Source organism: Muscardinus avellanarius (genome assembly GCF_963383645.1).
Source record: "Muscardinus avellanarius genome assembly, chromosome: 15".
NCBI lineage: Eukaryota > Metazoa > Chordata > Mammalia > Rodentia > Gliridae > Muscardinus > Muscardinus avellanarius.
In genome coordinates, this window is record NC_137801.1 from 64364980 (window position 1) to 64384680 (window position 19701).

Below are 19701 nucleotides of genomic sequence, written 5' to 3' on the forward strand. Positions count from 1 at the left end.
ATGGAACCCAGGAGCATTCTACCTTTGAGCTATAGCCCTGACTTTTTTTTTTTTTTTTTTGCAGGTCTGGGGATGGAACCCAGGAGAATTTGACCTTCAAGCTATAGCCCCTACCCTATTTTATTCTTTATTTTTGAAACAGGGTCTCACTAAGTTGCGGAGGGCCTCATTAAGTAGCTGAGGCTGTCCATGAACCGTGATCCTCCAGTCTCAGCCTCCCGAATGCTGGGATTACAAGTGTGCACCACCATGCCTTGTTCTAGCCCTATTTTTTATTCTTTAATTTTAAACAGGGTCTTACTAAATTGTGGAGGGCCTCATTAAGTAGCTGAGGCTGGACCCAAACTCATGATCCTCCTGTCTCAGCCTCCCAAGTCCTGGGATTGCAAGTGTGCGCCATCACGCCTGGCACCTTTCCAACTTTCTGCTCCAAACTGTCCAGGTACTGCTAGACATATCTGAAGGGTGCAAAAGAAAAAATGGCCTCTGTTTGACTCCTTTCTTCCCTTTTCTTTAACTAACCTCTACTGAATCATCCATTGGTGATTTTAGGTATTTTCAAGTTACATCCATGTCCACCAGCAATAAGGTTACAAGATACTAACTGATTCAGGTAAATGTTTGCTTTCCCTTAGAAGGGTCAACAAATTGCTTAAACTTAAAAAAAAAAAGCTATCTTTGTTCCCTAGCTGCAGTCTCTCTGTAATTACAGAACAGAAATGTCACAATCATGTCAAATCCTGAGGCAACCAATCACACAACCATAACATTTTGGAAGGGAAGAAATGCCAAGACAATTCTATCAGTTCAGGGTTAAGACGTGGAAGGGCTAATGAGAAGAAAGGAAAGAAATGAAGCAAAATCATTGCCAATTGCTTCTAAAGAGAGGAAGATTTCTGTTCTGTTCCTCATACTACCTCCTCACACACACACACACAAAAGTAGCAAGGGGATCAAGGATCTTTGGCATTCATGAACTGGAAAGCAAAGCATCCAATTATTATTGTTTTAAAGCTGTTTCTTCAGAACACAATAACCATATGTTACTTTTTAGGCCACTTAGTTAAAAATCAGGACTATGATAACCCAAAAGGGATACCTGAACTCCTACAGTTCCACTTCCCTCATTGCTGAAGGGTCCTTCACAGCTCAGAAGCTCCAGGCCATGGCAGAGCCTGGGAAGGGACCTAGGACTCTTGACTCACTCTTTCTATCAACTTTATATTATATTACAAAGTAAAAATACATTATAGAAAGTGAAAACTATACCCACAATCCCAAAATCACACTAAAAATACTATTTACATTGTGTTCATTTAGCACTGGATTATTGATCCTACTACCAGATTGTTATAATCATATTGGACTAATATTCTTTTTGATATATAGACCTCCCACATTACCAAAACACAATCAAGCATGAAAATCAGAACACTGTTATGATATAAAACACAACTGGGCATAACTTGAACTGATTTTATGAACTTAGCTAAGATCTGGTAGTCTCCAAGATAAATATGTCCCTTGTATTGAGATACAGTAAAAATATGCAACAGCACTCAATTTCTTAGGGCTTGGGACTCAGATTGTTTCAAGGAGCCTTTAAAACAGAACTCTTCAGAGGTCTTGAGACATAAGAATCAAGCCACTTAGCCTCAGACCAGTCCTATTTACCTACCTGGTGCATCAGGTACTTGAAGAGGAATGAAAGGATCAGACACACTTAGAAGTGGGACAGCAGAATCCACGGTCTGCCCGCCCTTCCTTTTTTCAGCTGGAGTTGATTGGAGTGGAAAGACGATCGGGAGAGAAAAAAGAGAAAAGCAGAAAATGTCAAGCAAATCTAGACAAATTAATCATCAATTAACTTAATAGCTCTAACTAGAAAACATGTTCAAATTTTGAAACTACTAGAATAAAGGAGAATGAATAGAAATAACCAAGGGTAAAAGCAAAGTACCGATGAGATAGAAAATGTGGTTCTTCAACTGAGATGTCCATCAACAGATGAATGGATTGCAAAATTATGGAACATATACGCAATGAAATTCTACTCAGCCATAAAGAACAAAATTTTGTCATTTGCAGGGGAATGGGTGGAACTGGAGAATATTATGCTAGCTAAGTGAAACTAATTGGTCACAAGAAATGAAGGGTCAGATGTTCTTCCTCATATGTGGAAGCTAGGGAGAAATTGGGACACAGGAGGGACTCCAGACAAAGGAGGAGAAACCTTAGTGAAGGAAGAAACACCTCAATGGACATGAGGTACACACACAAACTTATCAAAGCCAAGCACTGTGCTGAGCACAAGAAGGTGGGGAGGGAAAGCGAGTGGGGGGAGCTGGGGGAGGGGTCAAGGAGTGCTGTGTGCGTGTGCCTCATCACCTGGAATGTCACAAGATGAATGATTACAATGTACCAATAAAAATAAATTAATAAAAAATTTTAAAATGTGGTTCTTATGATACATTATGATATACAGTGAGTGATCAAACCCGGATAGTAATGTCTGAACTTCTACTTTTTCCTTGGATATTGTAGCCTAAGGGGGCTCTTTCAAAATTCCTATAGGAATTACTGCCTTATCATACATTTTACCATTCAGATCCTAGCACATGTATATACCTACTTCCTAGGCACCTTTATCCCCTGGAGGTTCTTTAGGGACTAAGTCTTATTTTATCGCCATAATGTCCAATAAAGTGCTAGGCAGATGAACAGGAAGAGGCAGAAATAGACTTCTTGCCTGCCATGGGTTAAATAAGCTTTAACCTATCTAACACACACACCTATCTATGCCTTAACCTATCTACCCACATCTAACATACTATTGGCAACTTATAGATTTACAGAAATCTACGTATCCTAAGGAATGTCAGAGCTTGAAGAGACCTTAGATTTTTTCTACCCCAATTATTTTATTTTCCAGCAAAGAAAACAAAGCCCCCAAGTTAGGAGGCCAGCCAGAGGCCCGTCAGCAGAGCTGGGCTCGACACCTGGTCTCACGGCTTCTAACTTAAACTCTTTACACTGCATTTCAGTACTGAGCTTGTGTACTAGTTAAAAATCTCATCTTGCTGGGCGTGGTGGCGCACGCTTGTAATCCCTGCGCTTGGGAGGCAGAGACAGGAGGATCGCGCAGGTTCGAAGCCAGCCGCGCATGCTGGCTTAGGAGACCCTGTTTCCAAATAAAAATGTTAAAATAGGTCTGGGAGTGTAGCCCGGAGGTAGAAGGGCTTCCAGGAACCCCAGTACCACCAAAAAAAAAAAAAAAAAAAAAAATCTCATCTTGCTTTCTATAAAATGTGTTTAAAAGGGTTTTATTTGAAATGATTACAGAACCACAGGAAGCCATTGTACATGGAACCTTGTGAACCAGCATCCAGTTTCCCCAACAGGGACACCTTACATGAGTGCAGCCGGCATCACTGACACCGCCGTACCGTGGACTAGCATGTCTTTGGCAGACACCCTGCTGCGGTTTGGACCTGGAACCGTCCTGCTCAGGCCTACGTGTTGAAAGCTTGGCACTATAGGGAGATGATGGCAAATGTGATGGCGAGGCCTGGTGGGACCCTGGCTTCTCACTTGTCCTCTCTCTGTGGTGTCCCGGCCATGGGTTGAATGGCTCTGGTCTGCTCGGCTCCCTGCCACAACGTGCTTGCCTTACTACGTGCCTAGAGCAACAGAGCAAGCGACTATGGACTGAAACTTCCACTACCACAAGGCAAAACAGACTTTTCCTCTTCATTAGCTGATTACCTCAGGTATTCTGCTACAGTAACAGAAAGCTGACCAACGCCCACCCATTAGTGTATATAGTCCTCTCTTTCCGTTGTTCTAATCCAGTGCCTGTGTCACCACACCTGTCTAAGTTACCACCACCTCAGTCCTGCAGATAGGAAGCCCCAGCCACAGCCCTCTGGGGAGGCCAGGTGCCTCTGCTCTACTCTTCCTCCACCCTGCCCCACTCACAACTCTGTCGCCTTTCATATTTCCAACTGCGTTATCTCTCTGGACATCTCTGTCTTCCCCAATGCCCCGAGTCCCTCCCTGTCAGGCTGTGTGGTACTGTGTTGAATACTGCATGGAAGTCCTGAGGCCCAGCGCTTTCTCTGCTAACTTCCTTGGTCTAGCCCCTTAGATGTGGACGTTTCTCTTGACCTCTTTGAGCCTCAGTGTGCCATCTGTGAAATGGGCTTAAAGAGAAGTCAAAGCGCTAGGCACATGTGAGCATTACTGGAGGTATCTGTGTGGACAGGTGGCTGATGTCTTTCCCCTTCCTCTCTGACCCCACCTGTCTCTGTCTCTTGGTCTCTTTTTCTATTTTCAGCTCTGCCTCTGGTCTGAGGACGGTTTCCTGGGGTCTGCAGCAGCTATGAAGAAATGAGAGAGTTTCTTGTTCTCACCCTATCTACCACAAGAGATGGGGGGCGGGGAGATAATTCCACGTTTCTCTAGCAGGCTGACTTGGCCTCTTTCTCTCCAGTTCACTTCCATGAGAACTCGGCTCCGAGTGCTCCAGGCCCTTGCCCTCCCTCTCCCAGCGTCCTGTGTCCCTGGGACAGTTCCCTCCACTGTCATGGCCGTCACCTCTACTGCCCCTGAAGCCAGCGTTTTGGTTTGAAATGCATGGCAATGTGAAAGGCAGAGGTTTGGAACAGCCTGTGCCGCCCTCTCCAGCCCACTACCAAATCTCCTGCATTCTTTATCCTTTGATCTTTCAGAAGGTTTGAAATCAATATACAGTCTAAGCTCAATTAGAGCATTCTGAGCTCCTGGGACCTAGATATAATTTTCTTTTGTTTTAAAAGAATAAAAGCATTACTGAAAAAAAAAAACCTCATACCCACAAATAAGAAAGAAGGAAAAATAGCAAATGTTTATAGAAAGATGCTGGATAAACTAAGGAGAATTTTGGTGTCACTGACTTGTGACATTCTTGAGATGCAGCTACGGCCTCTGAGCTGGGCGCCCAGGTGCACGGCTCTGTCCTCTCATTCTCTAGCTGAGACTGTGCACAGGTGGGCTCTGCAGATGATTTACTAAGAAAGATAATTATTAAACTTGTCTCATTCAGAGGTAGAAAACCTGAGAGAGCAGCCAGGAGGCCCATGTCCTAGCTCTGCCACTATTCTTTCATGAAAAAACCATATATTATATGTAATATGTAAGTATATATATATATTTGCAGTACTGGGGATTGAATTCAGGGGCATTTTATCTCTGAGCTACACCCTCAGCCCTACTTTTAAAATTCTTTATTTTGAAACAGGGCCTCACTAAGTAGCTTAGGATGATCTCGAACCTGTGATCCTCCTGTCTCAGCATCCCAAGCGCTAGAATTACGAGTGTGTGCCACCACGCCCGGCTTTATATTAATATTCATTGAAATGGGAAACTCTAAATTTCCATTGAACATTTATAAAATGAGTAACACACTGGACCCTGCAGATAGCCTGTCAGCAATACCTGATCGCAGGCTGCACAGATTATACTTACTGGACACAGTGAAATTAAAACAGATCCTAGCCAGGCGTGGTGGCGCACGCTTGTAATCCACGCTTGGGAGACGGAGGCAGGAGGATCGCGCAGGTTCGAAGCCAGCCGTGCTGGCTTAAGAGACCCTGTTTCCAAATTTAAAAAGTATAAAAATGGGTCTGGGAGTGCAGCCCAGAGGTAGAAGGGCTTCCAGGAACCCCAGTACCACCAAAAATAAATTTTTTTATATATATTCCAAAGAATATATTCATAAACTCATGTCTATTGCTAAAGCCATTCCCCCTTTTTTTTCTGAGAATTAAGCCACACCCTCATTCCATTTTTAATTTTATTTTTAAGTTTTAATTATTTATTTATTTAGCAGTACTGGGAATGGAACCTAGGGGCATTCTACCTCCGAGTTACACCTCTGCCCTATTTTTTATTCTTTATTTTGTTTCACTGAGTTGTAAAGGGCCTCACTAAATAGCTGAAGCTGTCTGCAAACCACGATCCTCCTGTCTCATTCTCCCAAATGCAGGGATTACAAGCATGCACCACCATGCCTGGCTTATTCTTTTTTTTTTTTTTCTCCAAACCTGCACGATCCTTCTGTCTCCAACTCCCAAGCGTGTGCCACTATTTTATTCTTTATTTTTAAAACAGGGTCTAACTGAGTTGCAAAAGGCCTCACTAAGTAGCTGAGGCTGTCCTAGAAGCGTGATCCTCCCGTCAACTTCCCAACTGCTGGGATTACAAGCCTGCGCCTCCACGCCCAACTTTTTTTGACTTTCTTTCTTTCTTTCTTTCTTTCTTTCTTTCTTTCTTTCTTTCTTTCTTTCTTTCTTTCTTTCTTTCTTTCTTTATGGTGGTACGGGGAGTGAGACCCAGGGGCTACCTCCAGATTATACTCCTAGACCTATTTTACATTTTATTTGGAAACAGGGTGTCACTAAGTTGCTGAGAGCCTAAGTAGCTGAGGCTGGTTTTGAACCTGTACAATTTTCTTGTCTCAGTCTCCCAAGTGTGGGGATTACAAGCATGCGCCAGCATGCCCGACTTGGTTTTATTTTGAAACAGGGTCTTGCTAGGTCAATGAGAGTCTCACTACTTGCTGAGCCTGTCCTTGAACCTGTGATCCTCCTGTCTCAGCCTTCCAAATACTGGGATTACAGGAATGTGCCATCACACCTGGCCAAAAATTGGGTTTTAAAATAGGACTATGAAGATGTATGTCAGAGTCTTGAGCTGAGAGCTAAAATTGTACAAAATTGTGGTCACATGTATTTTGGTGAAGGAGATCTATAACTATTAGATTCGCAAAGATATCTGAGGCTCTAAAAGGGTTAAGTACCTAATAGACATGATGGTATCTCTTAGTGATGAGGTCGTAGGGAATTTTCACTTTTTTCTCTATGGATTACTAACTTTTATATGATAAATATGTATAATTTTTATTAATAAAATGATAATAAGTCTCTTATTATTGCTTCTATAAAAATATCATTAAAAATACCTCCCTCTTCCTCAAAGCACAAACACAAAGCATAGTAGAGACTCTTAGGTATTCATTCCATAGAACGTGTAATTCTTAGAATTCTTCATGTCATCCCAAAGAACCTAAGCAAAGACGAGATCACCAGAGTGCTGTCCTCAAACTCAGAAATACTGCTTAAGACATGTCCTGAACCAGAGAAAACAAGTCCAGAACGCTACTACCAGGTCGTTTTAACACAGGCGCGCAAAGTGATCCTAGAGCCTCCTGTCCTTTTGACTGGACAGCTTTCACACACTTGATCTTAGCCAACAGGCTGAGTAGCGAGTAGACTGGACAGCTTTGGAATGAAGGAAGTCACACGTTGCTGCCGGGAGCTGGGGCTCACCGGCACACTAGAGCTGTGGTGGAGAGGAAAGCCGTGTGAAGGTGACCACCGTGAACCTCAGATGTGTACCACTCACCAGTCCCAGCAGAAAACGAGGGAGTCGTGAAAGCATCGCCTTGGGTTGATGGGAAGCCTGGGATTAAGCTCTCCGCGGAGCCACCGAGCTTTTCAGGATGTTTGCCTAGAGGGACAAAAGGTTCATGTCAGGAACCTGGAGACGCACGCGCACAGGAGAAGGTGCCGGGCGCCCTCCGCCTGCCTTCCAGACGCGACTCTGTCCACTGCTGCACCACAGTGCCTTAGCTGTTCAAAGGTCCTTTCTAGTCACTGCAACAACTGGGAAAGGGAGGATATTACGAATCAAAAGAGATAGCACATCAGCTTTGCCAGAAAAACACTTCTGGGGATGGTTGCACAATGGTGCAAATGGACTTAAAACTACTGAGCTGCCCACTTTAGAATGGTTAAGGTGGTAAATATGTTACCTGTACTTTACCACAATTAAGGTTAAAAAAAAAAAAACAACCTAAATAAATAAAAAGAAAAGAGAGAGCGCAGAGCCCAAACTTAAGCACATTCCTCAGAGCAGAATGCCTCCAGTCCTCGCTGGCTTGGAATCCACGTACAACTCCATGGTGTTGGCATCTGTGTCCCAATCGTTTAGGAAAGAGAAGGAGAAGTGGAGATGGCAGTAGTGAGACGCTATGAAGGCCAGGCCCAGACAGCACTGCCATGTGGAAACGGACAGCGTGACAGCAAGAAGAAAATTATTTTAAAAAGCATTAAAAATAGGAGAATTTAAAAACCCAGGGATAATCAGACACAGAAATACTAGTTTTTAATAGTCTATGAAGTAGTTCTGCTTGCAGTCCAGGACAATAAGCAGCACAGGTAACAATGAAAGTGAACTGTCAAAGAAAGTTAACCTGAATTACATCCTTTGATTAAAACGGCAGAACAATATGGGCTGTAATAAGATGGCAGGAAAATTTTAAAGCTAAAAGATTTAGTCAACCACATCACTCGTATGGTTCCAGTCACTCCTTTTCCTGTGCTTCGTGGTCCTCTTTTCCAACTGCATAGTAGAGAATTTTCCCAGATGTATCTATTGTTTCAAAGCATACGTGTATCCTGCCTTCCAAACTGGACCGTGAAGTGGTTTTTTGTTTGTTTGTGTTTTTTTTTGGCAGAACTGCAATTTTTTAAAATTAAAATCTTTTTTCTATGGTCAGTTGACAGAAATACAGAACTCTGATCACAGTGAGAGATTCAACTCTCATCGCACTACTTTCAGAACAATAAAACCTTACAAGGAGGGACCATCTTACCCCTGAGGAGTGACCGTATTGGACACTGATCAACACCACTGAATCCTTCCTAAAGGTTTCTTCCCTAATATTCACACTCTCCACCCATAATATGTCAGGGTTTCCTGAAAAGCTTTCAGTGCCCCGGTGAAAATAAAATTCAGGCCAGACGTGGTGGCGCACGCTTGTAATCCCCGCGCTTGGGAGGCTGAGACAGGAGGATCGCACAGGTTCGAAGTCAGCCTCAGCTGGCTTAAGAGACCCTGTTTCCGAATAAAAAATATAAAATAGGTCTGGGAGTGTAGCCTGGAGGTAGAAGGCCCCTGGGTTCCATCCCCAGTACCACCTAAATAAATAAATAAATAAATAAATTCATTTAATTAAATTCAGATTCTATGCATATCTTAAAATCAAGTCTTGGAGGGACAAGAGCAGCAGTATCAGGAGAGACATCTTCACACAAGCATGTGATTCTAGAGAGCTCAGATTCATTCTAACTCCTGCTTATTTCTTAGCACAGAGGATTTACAAGAAAACATGACACACAAAAAACACATGACTCCATTTGTTGAAGAGGCTATCTTTTTTCCAGTGTATGTTTTTGGCCCCTTTGTCAAAAATCAATTGACTGAAAGTGTGTGGACTTGTTTCTGGGTCTTCTATTCTACTCCATTGGTCTATGTATCTGTTTTTTTTGCCAGTACCATGCTGTTTTTATTACAACGGCTTTGTAGTATAGTTTAAAGTCAGGTATTATGATTCCTCCAGCAAGATAGTCTCTTCAACAAATGGTGTGGGCAAAACTGGTTAACCATATGCAGAAAACTGGAAATTAATCCCACTTTCTCACCCTGCACAAAAGTCAATTCAAGATGGATCAAAGACTTGGAAATCAAATCAGAGACCTTGAAGCTCCTTGAAGAGGCCATAGGTCCAACACTGCAACACATAGGCACAGATAAACACTTTCTCAAAAAGACCCCAAAGACACAACAAATTAAAAGGCGAATCAATACATGGGATTGCATGAAACTGAAGAGCTTCTGTTCAGCAAAGGAAACTGTCAAGAACCTCAATCGAGAGCCAACAGAATGGTAGAAGAATTTTGCCACCTACACCTCCAATAGAGGACTAATATCTAGAATATACAGAGAACTCAAGAAACTCAACATTAAGAAAACAAAGCATCCAATAACAAAATGGGCAAATGAACTAGACACTTCACAAAAGAAGAAATTCAAATGGCCAATAAATGCATGAAAAAATGCTCAACATCACTGGCAATCAGAGAGATGCAAATCAAAACTACCCTGAGATTTCACCTAACTCCAACTATAATGGCAATCATTCAAAATAGATGCTGGCGAGGATGTGGAGAAGTGGGAACTCTAAGACATTGTTGGTGGGATTACAAATTAGTGCAACCACTTTGGAAAACAGTATGGAGAATCCTCAGAAGAATGGGAACAAATCTACCATTTGATCCAGCAATACCACTTCTGGGTATCTACCCAAAAGATAGGAAACCAAACTACCAAACTAATGCACGTATAACTATGTTCATAGCTGCACAATTCACCATAGCCAAACTATGGAACCAGCCAAGATGTCCATCAACAGATGAATGGATTACAAAACTGTGGAATATGTACACAATGGAATTTTACTCAGCTATCAAAAAAAAAAAAACCACTCAATTACATCATTTTCAGGGAAATGGATGGAACTGGAGGACATTATGCTAAGTGAGATTAGTCAGTCACAAAAAATAAGAAATCAGATGCTTTCCCTAATATGTGAGAGTTAGGGAGAAATGGGCCATAGGAGGAACTCTTGAAAGAGGAAATCCTATAGAGGAGCAAACAAGACAACCTAAAGGAGGAGAAAGGAGCGGGGAAGAGGAAAATCTCTAAAACACACAATGTTCTTAAACGTATTGAAGTCAACCACTAACCTGAGCAAGGGAGGGAGGGCTGGGGAGGGAATAGGGTGGGAATTGGGGTTAAATCAGTGATGTGTGCATGTCTGTACACACAAGTTTTTTACCCCAATATGATGTATGAATATAATGCACCAATAAATATTAAAAAAAAGACATGACTTCCTCACCTTCCCCCAGTTTGGCAAAGTCCTTGTTTAGCAGTTCCTCGGCTGTGAGTTTGGAGAAATTGTCATCATCAAAGGGATTCCACGTAGAACCTTCTGAAGGATTGTAGACATTTTGTTGGGAGGTCCGAGGAGAACCCGAAGGAGTAGTCGTTGCAGACCTGGGTAGATTCCCACCCCACAAAACAAAAGACATTTAACAGCTGAACAAAACAAAAAGGCTTGAAACTATTTTCTCTTCGTTTGGGGGTCAAATTCTTTTCAGAGGCAACACATTATTTTCCTAAAAGAGCCTTTCCACACCAATGAAACCATTTCCACGAATATTCTCGTCTGAAATGAAAGTTCCATCCTTTGTGATTCTCGGTCTCACTACTTCTCTCATCTCTTGCTTAGCTTTTCAGTCTTGTCTGCAAAGACTTTCAGTTCAGGATTCAAAAGCAACCTAAGGCTAGTGCGTCCTACAGAGACACCATAACATCTACCACAACTGATTCCCGGAGGGTCTGGGACTGAGGCCTTTGTAGGCTGCCTCTCACCTTCCAGGATCTGGCAGGCAAAGCATTAAGGGCCACCATCACAACTGAAGAGAAATAAAGACAGTCAGCTAGTTTCCACCATTTTATGTCTAGGTATTATTATCTTGTTCTCTTCTAAAGTCTTGCCTTGAATATTTTTCACTTTAGAGTGCATATTTCCAAGAAAGTTGTACTTAGTCAACAATTACGCATCCAAATCCCATTTACGTTAGGCACAGAGCCAGACACTGGTTTACAAAGGTTCATGAAGACACAGTCCTTGTCTTGGAGAACTCGCAGGCAGATGAGCCAGACACACAAATAATTAATGATAGAATAATGTGATATATGCCCCCAAAAAGGCCCAGACAGAATTATATAGCATATCAGTGGAAGTGGCAAAGGAAGGGCAAGCCTTTGTTATGAATCTTGAGGAGGAAAAGAACATTTTCCAGGGAGTGAGAAGAGCGGCAGTATCAGGAGAGGGTGTGGAGAGAGTCGAGGGCTTGGGAAGGTGGAGAGTGGCGAGTCTGCCTGTGTGCATGTCAGGCCTTAATGTTGGAACTAAGGAGTCCAGGCAGGTCTACAGACCGTGGAGCCACTGAAAGACTGTCCACTTGGAGAGAAGTGGTCAACTGGAGAACTTAGAAAACACTCTGTAAGCCATGAATGGCGGTGCACACTTGTAATCCCAGTACCTGGGAGGCTGAGACAAGAGGATCACAGATTCGCAGCCGGCCTCAGCTATTTAGGGAGGCCCTCTGCAACTTAGTAAAGCCCTGTTTCAAAATGAGGAATAAAAAAAATGGAGCTGAGGTGTAGCTCAGAGGTAAATGCCCCTGGGTTCAATCCCCAGTACCACAAAAAGAAAGAAAGAAAAAGAAAAAAGAAAGAAAAATTCCCTGCTTTGTAGAGCATGAAATGAATGAGGGGATGGAAACAGTGGAGCAACTCAGAAATTATGTCTTATGATCAGTATAGTACATGTATTATAAACAAATTTACAGTTTCTTATTAAGCAGACATGTACCACCATACACATAGATACACACACACACACACACACACACACACACACACACACGCATATGTGTCCACCTAGGTATACAAAGAATCACTTGATAACAGCTCAGGGCAGATCTTGCCCATAAGGCAAGAAGAACAAAGGGAAACACCACATACTTGGACTTATTGAGACTGGCCTCAGCTGCAGCTGCCTGGAGCAGCTGGGTTGACTTGCTGGCAGGGACCCCAAAGACTGCGCTGTGGGTTACGTCGCTGAGAATCCGTCTGTGTCCAGCACGCTGGGTTTTGGGGGATGATGGAGGAGTGAGAGATCCAACTTTCTGCCCCTGGACGGTAGGAGGTGGGGTTGTCTGAACCTTTGGCTGTTGTCTTACTGGGGCTTGAAGCTGCTAGGAAGAGACAGAAAGTGTTTCAATAATAATAATAATTATAAAAAATGCCTCCAGGGAGCTAGCATGGGACTCAAATGTTAACAAGAGTATTAGTAACACCCCAAAAGAGAACAACAAACTTTGATCATCTGAGCTGCAAGTTTGAGACTGATGCCAACGTGGTATTTGCCTGGCACTTAAATATAAATAAATACAACCTTCTTCAGCAAGAATGTGTTGGTTGATGAGAGTCTCACTACTTGCTAAGGCTTTCCTTGACCATATGTAATATAAATATAAAAATATAAATATATATAAATGTGTGTGTGTGTGTGTGTGTATTTGTGGGGGGGAGTGTTGGGAATTGAACACAGAGTAATTAGAGTGATTACCTCTGAGCTACCCCTCCAGCCTTTTTTTTTTTTTCAGTACCAGGGGCATTCTATCTCTGAGCTACACCCCCAGCCCTATTTTTTATATTTTATTTTGAAACAGGGTTTCAGTTGCAAAGGGCCTCACTAAGTAGCTGAGGCTGGTAATTTTTTATTTTGAAACAGGGTCTCACTAAGTTGTGTAGGGCCTTGCTAAGTTGCTGAGGCTTTCCTTGAAACCTCCTTTCTCAACCTCCCAAGCACTGGGATCACAAGCATGTATCACCATACCCGGCTTAGAATGTATCGTGTGTGTGTGTGTGTGTGTGTGTGTGTGTGTGTGTGTGTGTGTGTTACTGAGGATTGGATTGAACCCAGGGGCATTCTGCTTCTGAGCCCTATTTTTATTTTTAAACAGGGTCTTGCTAGGTTGATGAGAATCTCACTACTTGCTAGGACTGTCCTTGAACCTGTGATCTTCCTGTCTCAGCCTCCCAAGTACTGGTATTAACAAGTGTGCAGCACCACAACTGGCATGAACGTATCTTAAAGGACCTCAGTCTGAGGTCACACAGCAATTCCTTCAGAATGCTTCCAAAGAGCAGGCAGTAGAACCTACCTTCTGCCACAGAAGCCAAAAAGGACACACTTCCAGCTAAGATGCAGTTAAGCTAAATGATTTACTCAGAAGGCCCTCACTCTCTGCTACAGGCAAGCTACCTACCAGTCATGAGCGAGTCAGACAAAATCATACGGTGACTGAAACATGGTAGTACTTCTTTTTTATTTCATTTTATTTTTATGTGGATCATATTGAAAATGTCATACATTCAGACTGTGTTTGGTGCCCTCTCCCACCCCCCCCACTTCCCCTGTCCTCTCCCAACAATGAGTGTCCAGGTTGACCATGCTACATTCATAATTTTACACATATTCGGATGTAGCTCCTCCACTAATCAACCTCAACCTTCTTCGTCTCCTACCCTTCCCTTTCAGCTTTGCTGAGGTTGGTAGTGCTTCTGTTTTGTGATTAAGGTTCTTCATTTCTGTGTTTTGATGGGATAAGTTTACAAGACCTATTTCTGTGGCAACCCCTCAGAAAATGTACAGCATTGGTTTAGTGGGATTTGCTTGTTCCAATCTTCACTTTAGAAACAGCACAGAAGAACCAACAGAAAACACAAATTATAAAGGAAGGGGGGAAACCCCAATAACTTCTTGAAGATGACTGAGCTAATAACACAAGGACTCTTGAGATATGGACATTTTGAGAAGACCAAACTGTCACCACAGAACAATAAACCATCTACCTCAAGGAAAATTAACAAAAATGCTAAGAAAGCTTTTTAATCCCTTTCTTTAATTCTGTAAGTCTGGAGATAAAATGGGTTGGGATATTCAATGCCACAGGGATTTAACTATCCCTTCCCTCCAGGCAGACCTCTTGGCTTAAGGTGCTGCTCCATGGTGCAGCTCAGCTCCCTCTTCTGTGTCTCTGAAGGCAGGCTTGTGAGTTCAGGAAGACCAGTGCCTTCAGCTACCTGGCCAGGATACTTACAGCGTGGGACGCGACTGTCCTCACATATGCTCAGGGCTTGGAACATTTATTGAGGCAGACTGGGAACAGCGTCAGTATACCAAGCACTTCACCAACAGGCAGAATGATCTAGCATCAGTGGTAAAGATGGGAAGGGTAACAGAGGTACCCCACCGAGGGAGAAGCAGGCTGCTCTGTAAGACCAGAGCTCCAGCATCGCAACTTCCCTTGGGTCCCAGAGTTGTACTCATACGGCCAGCTGAACACCATGCCAGCATTCACAGGACCAGAGGGGTTTGAGGACAGAACTGGACTGGCTTATTTCATGAGACATTCATTACTCTTAAAAGGGCATTTCATTATTAGCTCTTTATGATGAAGACTCTACACTACTTGAACATTTTTCCCTCCTCTTTCCTATTCTCCAAATACGGGACACTGAAGAACAGATGGCCTATTGGGAGAACACCTTATCCTATACCAGCGCTCTACTATGGGTCAAACATTCCTAACCTGAAAACCTGAAAATTGAAACATTTCTTGAACACTGTCAGGATGCCACATGTGGAAAATTCCACATCTGACTTTATGTGACAGGTCTTAGTTAAAACACAGGTGCATGAAAAATACAGTGTAGAATTACCTTCAGGCTATGTGTATAGGTACATGTAAAATAAAGATGAATTTTATGTATAGACCTGGATATCTTATTACATATAAGCAAATATTCTAAAATCTGAAACACTTTTGTTCCCAAGCACTTCAGATAAGGGACGTCCAATCTGCAAAACAAAGCAGCTCCAACCTGTTTAGCTATGCCTCACAATACCGTCAGGCAGGCAGTTTTATGTCCTTTTAAAACCAAAGAGAGTGAGCTGAAAGGACCTTAGGGAACAGATTCCAACATCCTCAATTTAGAGGCAAGGAGACCATGGCCCATGGAAGCTAAGTGCTCGTTCAAAGTCACATGGAAAACTGGAAGCAGAACCCACGCCTCCTGACTGCCACAGGACTCTTTTCTACACCATAATGCCTCCTCATCCAAAGACAAGATTAGAAGGGACAGACTACAGAGGGAAAAAAGGACCCTCTGATGTCTGTCTTGCTGAAGACTTTTCGTAACACTAACTATGTAGTTATAAGGGGAAGATAACCACATTGAGAAATGCAGGACTACAGGAAAGAATGTTGCAATCCACCACTCAATAATACAACTCTATTACCTTTGTGGTGCCTTAAAGGTAAATCACTAAGTACGCGGCTTTTCCAATTTCACACTTTCCCCCCCTTCTTTTTGGTCCTGGGGATTGAATTTAAGGACAATTTTTGAGCTACACTTCCAAACCCCCTATTTTAGTTTTTACTTTGAAATAGGGTCTAAGTTGCTGAGGGTCTTGCTAAATTCCTGAGGCTGGCCTGGACCTTGCAATCCTCTTGTCTTAGCCTCCCTAGTAATGGGATTGTGTGTGTGTGTGTGTGTGTGTGTGTGTGTGTGTGTGTGTGTGTTACGGCACCTGGCTCAATTCCACAACTCTTTTAACAGTATTTCATACACTGTCATGCTACTGCATGGTTTTTAATGGCTGCACAGTTGGGTTCTGAAACAGCTTAGGCTGCTCCCATTCTTGGAGCTATTATTAATAGGACTGCAGTGAACATCTAAGGCATATGGCCATTTTCCCTTTGCCCATTATTGCTTCGAGATGGCTGCAGGGTGTTCTTTACATTCATTCACTAGCTTCTCTGGAAAAGTGTGCCATTAGTCAGTAAGGCTGACAGGGATGGTTTAAACCTGGGCAGCTCTAGGGCTCCTGGTTGACACACAGTCTGCTCCCACCTCCTGGATCCCCTAAACCAATTATTCCAAAGCACAGGGCGTAAAGTGTTTTTCACCCAGGGAACAAAGAGGTTTATAATTAATTCTCAAGACCTATAGGAAGTAGAGTCTGTAGTACCTGATCATCTATTCACCTTGGATGAGTGTTTGTTATTATCCTAAAATACCGATTGAGATTCTCTAGACTGTCATTCTAGATGTCTCGAGCGACTGTTTTCTAATCTGTGCCTCAAATTTCAATTCCATAACATCAGGGCACTGAAAGAATTAAGATCCTCTGATTACATTATGTAATAATTTCTTAAAACCTTTTTCTAGCTGGGCATGGTGAAGCATGCTTGTAATTTCAGCATTCGGGAGGCAGAGACAGAAGGATCATGGTTCACAGACAGCCTCAGCTACTTAGGCCCTTACTCAGTGAGACCTCGTTTCAAAAATAAAAAGACTAGCCGGGCGTGGTGGCGCACGCTTGTAATCCCCGCGCTTGGGAGGCAGAGACAGGAGGATCGCGCAGGTTCGAAGCCAGCTGCGTGCTGGCTTAGGAGACCCTGTTTCCAAAATGAAAATGTAAAAATAGATGAAAATGTAAAAATAGGTCTGGGAGTGTAGCCCCGAGGTAGAAGGGCTTCCAGGAACCCCAGTACCACCAAAAAATAAAAAATAAAAAAAAATAAAAAATAAATAAAAAAAAAATAAATAAATAAAAAGACTAGGCTGGGCGTGGTGGTGGTGCACCCTTGTAATCCTTGAACTTCGGAGGCGAACACAGGATAACCTTCGCAGGTTTGAAGCCAGCCTCACTGGCTTAAGAGACCCTGTTTCCAAATAAAAATATAAAAATAGGTCTGGGAGTGTAGCCCAGAGGTAGAAGAGTTTCCAGGAACCTCAGTACCATCGAAAAAAATTTAATTAAATTAAAATTAAAAAAATAAAAAAAATAAAAAGACTAAAAAATAGGGCTGGGCTGGGGGTGTAGCTCGGAGATACAATGCCTCAGGGTTCCATCCCCAGAGCAGCAACACACACACACACACACACACACACACAAAGCTGGGCGTGGTGGCACACGCTTGTAATCCCTGTGCTTGGGAGGCGGAGACAGGAGGATCGTGCAGGTTCGATGGCTGGCTTAAGAGACCCTGTTTCCAAAAATAAAAAAGTATGAAATAGGTCTGGGAGTGTAGCCCGGAGGTAGAAGGGCTTCCAGGAACCCCAGTACCACCAAAAAACCCCCAAATTTTCCATTAACAAGAATTCTATTTCTTGTTAAAAATACAGAAAGTAGTCATCTGCTACAAGCCTGCAGGAAGACTGAATTGTTTCAGAAAAGAAAGTGTAAAGGCACTAAACTTAGCTGAGACCTACAGAAGACAATCTATTTACAGCACTGCTTACTTTCAAAGGGATAAATGTTTTCTGGTTTAAAATGGGTGACAAGACTCTATTGGAAATCAATCCTCAGAAAGACGGTTTCTTACTTTTCCTTCTTTAATCTAGTAGTCAGACTTCCCCAGGAATAAGAAAGCAGCTGTGGCACTCTATCAGCTAGGTATCAAAAATGCCCATCGAGGTCAACAGAAGAGTCTGATGCTACATTCAGCCAATATCTAAAAGTGGACATGCTTGGTTTCTCAATTGACCAGATGACTCCAACAAATGGATGCTCAGATACTTTGGAGCCAGGGAGTCAGGGGGAGATTTACGAGCAGCCCTTTGAAGGGAGCTACACAGCATACTCAAACAATGTGGCCGACAATATCATTTAAGACAAAGAATAAAACACAACACTGTCCGGACACAGAGTAAAGGTGGGAGCCCTTATAGACACCTTGGGCTAGGAAGGGCATGGTGGATCAAACTACCTTAAAGAAGGGCAAAAGATTAGCTCTGATCCTGGGTTCTTGATTGTTCGATTGGGGCACCAACTGAGATAATGAAGAGCTTTTTCTGCCAGCCTAATTTCAAAGTAATTCTTCATCATTAGATTAGAATCATGCCCCCTCCCCCAGTAGCACTGGGAATTGAACTCAGGGGTATTCTACCTCTGAGCTATACCCCCAGCCTTATTTTAATTTTATTATTTATTTATTTATTATTTATTCATTTTTGGTGGACTGGAGTTCCTGGAAACCCTTCTACCTTCTACCTCCGGGCTATACTTCCAGACACCTATTTTTTTTTTTTCTTCACATTTTTATTTGGAAACAGGGTCTCTTAAGCCAGTGAGGCTGGCTTCGAACCTGCGCTACCCTCCTGTCTCCGCCTCCCAAGCCTGGAGATTATAAGCGTGTGCCACCACACCCAGCTTAGATTTTATTTAATTTTAAAACAGGGTCTCACTAAATTGCCAAGGCTGTCCTTGAACAGCCTCCTGTCTCAGCTTCCCAAATACTGGGATTACAGGCGTGTACCACCATGCCTGGCTTAGAGGGATTTTTTTAAAAAATCTCCGCCTTCTATAGAATGCCTCATACTGTCCTTAGACATATCAAGAAAAAGATGGAAATTTTAACCACCAAGGTGGGAAGGCAATCTTGCCCTAATCCAGAGGCTCCTTTCACAGCTGCCGCTACCTCTTTCCTGCTTCTCCCTAGACCATCACTCCTCTTCTGGTGGGGTACCCTGAGCCAGCTGTCCTTACCGCTGGCTCCTGGGCGGGTGCCAGCTGGGGGGCCGCGGCCGGCTGTGCCTGGGGCTGCTGTGCTGCTGCCCCTGCGGTCTTCTGCTGCAGGGCCGCCTGCTGAGTGATCAGCTGCTGCTGATGCAGGGTGGTGGCCGCCTGCTGCTGCTGTTGCTGCTGCTGCTGCTGATAGAAGTTCTGTATCAGCTGTGGTTGAGAGCCTCCCTGGGACACCCCAGGGAACTGGGCAACGGCTGGTTGCTGGGTCGCTGGATGTACTGCCTGAAACTGAGCAGGAGAGAGGTAAGAAATGATCTGTGGAGAAGAATGTGTCACAGAACCATATTCACATGTCTGAGTTACAACAAGGACCAGTGCTAAAGCCAAGGCAAGGGCAGGTGCAAGACTTTGGAACCAAGCCAGACAACTCATGATGGGAACCTAGAGCATTAAAATAAACACACGGTCCTCCCACTGCCAGGCCGTCCACTGCTCCAGACGAGCCTTCTGGAGGGGGGCGGTTCTAGGCAGAGCAAAGGGAAGCCACCTGACTGCTGCACACCATGTGACTCCATGAGCTGCAATGTTATAGAAGCAGGTAAATGATCTCCCGATGCCAGAAGCCATAAGGATGTAAAGGG

General features: G+C 43.3%; 1 protein-coding gene across 6 annotated transcripts in view; it reads right to left on the bottom strand.

Moving 5' to 3' along the window:
• Positions 1-19701, bottom strand: part of AAK1 (AP2 associated kinase 1) — a gene marked incomplete at both ends in the record, with an annotated part of 196073 nt that overhangs the window by 24528 nt on the left and 151844 nt on the right. For 2 of the 6 annotated variants that reach the window (XM_080711264.1, XM_080711263.1), the window contains 5 exons: positions 1679-1774; positions 7444-7548; positions 10784-10941; positions 12481-12710; positions 19082-19348. In XM_080711264.1, the coding sequence (XP_080567390.1) occupies positions 1679-1774; positions 7444-7548; positions 10784-10941; positions 12481-12710; positions 19082-19348 (856 nt within the window). Of the gene's footprint in view, positions 1-1678; positions 1775-7443; positions 7549-10783; positions 10942-12480; positions 12714-19081; positions 19349-19701 lie in introns of all 6 variants that reach the window. The other 4 variants (XM_080711262.1, XM_080711260.1, XM_080711265.1 and 1 more) reach the window with 4 other exon arrangements.